The 883-nt window shown below is 32.0% G+C and overlaps 1 protein-coding gene across 1 annotated transcript; it reads right to left on the bottom strand.

Annotated features, from left to right (window-relative positions):
- Positions 1 to 144: 144 nt before the first annotated feature.
- Positions 145 to 300, bottom strand: SARC_17481 (hypothetical protein; the record flags this gene model as incomplete). Its single annotated transcript, XM_014288427.1, has 1 exon — positions 145 to 300. A coding segment is annotated over one exon (156 nt), but the record flags the coding sequence as incomplete, so codon positions are not given.
- Between the last annotated feature and the right edge of the window lie 583 nt (positions 301 to 883).

The raw sequence follows: 883 nt of genomic DNA, 5'->3' as shown, positions 1-883 counted from the left end.
CGACACACACACTATATATATATATATACTATATATATATATATATATATATATATATATATAATATATATATTATTATTATATATATATATATATATATATATACATATATGTAACGTGTATATATTTAACAGCTAGCTAGTCTTAACATACAATGAAGTCGTGGAACTGATGCTCAGCGGCAGCAAGAGATTGGACCATGAGTCTTTCTTTGAGATTCGATTGGCTGTTGAGTGCTAACTCGTCCTCGTTATTGGCTAACATCAAACCTGTCACAAAGGATCCGAACTCGTCTGCCACCTGATTATAGTATGGAGCACAAGAAGAATGTAGGAGCACATTAGGAATGCGAAATACACCAGATATACAACGTCCCAGGAATGTTGTGGAGCACAAGAGGGATGCGGAGCATCATAGAAATGTGATGCAAGCATTCCAAAAGAAAAGAAAAACACAACTAAAACTATAATTACAATATCAAACACGTATCAAATGTGCATTCCATAATTCGATTATTGACTGGCTTTGAGTATAGTCTAATATCAGGTCTCACACTCGTGCCAGCCTTTGGAAAATGACAAAATACAAGTACAAGTTCAACTCCGATAATAAAAACACGTCTGATCCACAGATAAGCAGACAGAACAGAACAAACTATAGGCATAATCCCAAAAACAGGTTACACCCTTAAACAATACACACACATACACATACACATAAATATATGATATATATATATATATATATACACATAAATATATGATATATGTATGTATGCATGTACGTAGATACGTATGTATATATGTATGTATGTATGTATGTATGATATATATATATATATATATACATACATATACATATGCATACACACACACACACACAC

The sequence above is a fragment of the Sphaeroforma arctica genome, assembly GCF_001186125.1.
Source record: "Sphaeroforma arctica JP610 unplaced genomic scaffold supercont1.10913, whole genome shotgun sequence".
Taxonomy (NCBI): Eukaryota; class Ichthyosporea; order Ichthyophonida; genus Sphaeroforma; species Sphaeroforma arctica.
This window is presented reverse-complemented; position numbering and strand designations above follow the sequence as displayed.